General features: G+C 40.6%; 1 protein-coding gene across 1 annotated transcript in view; it reads left to right on the forward strand.

Annotated features, from left to right (window-relative positions):
• Positions 1 to 2,942, forward strand: part of LOC106873742 (mitochondrial ribosome-associated GTPase 1) — a 12,111-nt gene that overhangs the window by 1,797 nt on the left and 7,372 nt on the right. The window contains exons 2-3 of the mRNA XM_014921237.2: positions 449 to 513; positions 1,496 to 1,690. Of these exons, the coding sequence (XP_014776723.1) occupies positions 449 to 513; positions 1,496 to 1,690 (260 nt within the window). The remainder of the gene's footprint in view (positions 1 to 448; positions 514 to 1,495; positions 1,691 to 2,942) is intronic.

The following is a 2,942-nucleotide window of genomic DNA, read 5'->3' on the forward strand; positions in this document are numbered from 1 at the left end:
AAACTAGGTGAGAGTCGCCGACAGATCTCAAGAGACCTGTCTTTCCCAATGTGTAAAGTCGGACGCCGGCGGTCTGAGCGGAAGAGGTCAACGGGTGGATCCAACAGTCAAGAAGGCGATTTCTGCAAACGAGATTGTACAGAACAGGAATCCCCAACTGCTGGGCTGTTGGTCATTTAACACCAGGCTGCGCAAAAAGAATAAATTTTTAAAATTTTATTTCTATTTTATTGACTGTCGCAAGCGTCAAACTTTCTCAGTCTAAATTAGTCTGGCGAGGGTTATTTCCCTTGCTTTAATTTCATGGGATATTTTGATGCGAATTGGATGCTACATCAATCATTTTTGTTCTCATACCAATATAATATTACCTTTTCTCTTGTCATACCTGTGTAATATTAATGTTTCGATTGTCACACCTGCATAATATCAATTATGATTATTACAGGTATGCAAAAAATGGTCAGCCGTATCAAAAGTGTTGATTGTATCATAGAAGTAAGAGATGCAAGAGTATCCTTTTCACCTGATAAATAATGACTACTTTTAAGGAAAGGTAAGTTATCAAGAGAGTATATAATACAGCAATGATATCAGAAAATATAATATACTTCTCTTCACACTCTTTTTCATATCAAGCAGGTGGTCTATATATGATAAAGTCAAAAATTTGTATTTGTGTAGGCATAACCTTGTGACTAAGTTTGCTTTATTATTGAGTAGCTGCTAGTTCAGCCCTTCTGCTTTGAGCATAACCTTTTTCATGCCTCCTGCATTATTGAGATCACCATGCAGTTTGCAGAACTACAAACCCTGGGAGAGATGGGGGCAGAGGTTTGGCTTCGTGCTAGGGGATGAGAGGATTGCTATGAGAGCAGTAGGGGTGGCAGTGTAGGTTTGTGGAGGGATCTGCATGACTACTCGTGTCTAGTAGGGGGGAAAAAGCGAGAACAGAAAGAGAAAATGACCAGTAGGAACGGCAAGACATAGATACTGGTGATAAAGTGCTCAGGTGCTCAGGTGTCCCCCCCTACTAGGCACAAGCTGAGTAGAAGTGGATGGGTGGGCAGTTTGCAAGATTGTATGAGAAAGTGGATGTCTGGTGAGGAGGCAGACTGCCAAGAGATGGGTTGAGTTGAAAGGTGGATGAAACTGGTGAAGATAAAGGGATGCCGAAAAGTGGGGGTGGTGATCAGCGGGTGTATTAAAGATGATACAGTTGCTGGGTGTGAGGAAACAAGAAAGATTTGATATGATTGAGTAGTCTGCAGTCAGGCAAATGCATAAGGGGGGTTCTCATGGATGCTCACTTCATTTCTTTACATTTATATATATATATATATATATATATTTATATTTATGAATAGAGAGAGATGTATATCTGTATGTGTATATATGTATGCATATATTTTTATAGATATATATATTTAACAGATGCTAAATAATGATGATGATTTATGCTTGCATTGTATATGTTCCCTTAACATTTGAACAGATTCCATTGTCAGGGCAGAACCCCAAGTTTTCTGGAATCATCGCTGCCAGACCACATGTGTTACTTTTGAACAAAGCTGACCTATGTGATATGAGTTTCAAAGATGATGTTGAACGCATGTTAAAGCAAGATGGCATAAAAGAATTGATGTGGATCAACTGCAAGGAACAGTTTCCTTCTGTGATAAAGAAAGATGTTTGTATCTAGTTTTTTTACTTTCTTGTATTTTTTCTGTGGGTGTCTATACCTAAATCGTCTAATTTGTTTCCAGGTAGTTTGCTGGCTTGGTTGTGTGCTTAATAGGCTTGCTTCCTAACCATGCAGTTTGGGGTTCAGCTCCACTTTGCAGCACCTTCTGCAAGTGTGTACTATTATAGTCTCAGACTGACGAAAGCCTTGTGAGTGAATTTGGTAGATGGAAACTAAATGAAGCCTAGCATATATATATGTGTGTATATCCTTGTCTTGACATCTTATGATGGTTGTAAATGACCATCATTGTCTTCATCATTTAGCTTCCCTTTTCCATGCTAGTATGGGTTGGATAGTTTGACTGGAACTGATGAGCTGGAGCACTGTACCAGGCTCCAGTCTGGTTTAGCTTGCTTTCTACAGCTGGATGCTCTTCCTGATGCTAACCACTCCATAGAGTGTAGTGGGTGCCTTTTACATGTCGCCGGTAGGAGTGCCTTTTATGTGTCACCAGCACATAGAAAACATGTCCGACCATGGGAACATATTACCTTGCTTGGAATCAGGTTAGGGTCGACAACTGGAAGGGCATCCAGCTGTAGAAACACTGCCAGATCAGATTGGGGCCTGGTGCAGCCTCCTGGCTTCCCAGACCCCAGTCGAACCGTCCAACCCATGCCAGCATGGAAAGCGGACGTTAAACGATGATGACGATGATGATTTCAGTCTGGTGCTGATTTTATCACTATTTATTAAATGGCTAAATTAAACCTTTTGTGTTAAAGGGATACAACTCAGTACACAGGTAGACACAAACGTACATACGTGTGTGTGTGTTGTGTGAAATAATCTTCCATATAGTTTTTGTCTACCAAATTCCCGTTACAAGATATTGACCAGCCTGCAGCTACAGTAGAAGACTCTTATTCAATTTGCTATGCAATGACCCCATACATTGTACTACTTGGTTATAAAGCACACTTCATCATCATCATCATTTAACAACCATCTTCCGTGCTGGCATGAGTTGGACAGGTAAGCCTGGGGACTGTGCCAAGCTCCACTGTCTGCTTTGGCATGGCTTTTAAAAGTGCACGACCCTCCTAACGCCAACCACTTTACAGAGTGGGCTTGGTGCATTTTATGTAACCCCAGCACTGATGAGGCCTGCTTTAGCATGTTTTCATCATCATCGTTTAACGTCTGGGCTAATATGTGTGTGTGTATATATATATATATATATATATATATATAT

This window comes from Octopus bimaculoides, chromosome 23 (genome assembly GCF_001194135.2).
Source record: "Octopus bimaculoides isolate UCB-OBI-ISO-001 chromosome 23, ASM119413v2, whole genome shotgun sequence".
Taxonomy (NCBI): domain Eukaryota; kingdom Metazoa; phylum Mollusca; class Cephalopoda; order Octopoda; family Octopodidae; genus Octopus; species Octopus bimaculoides.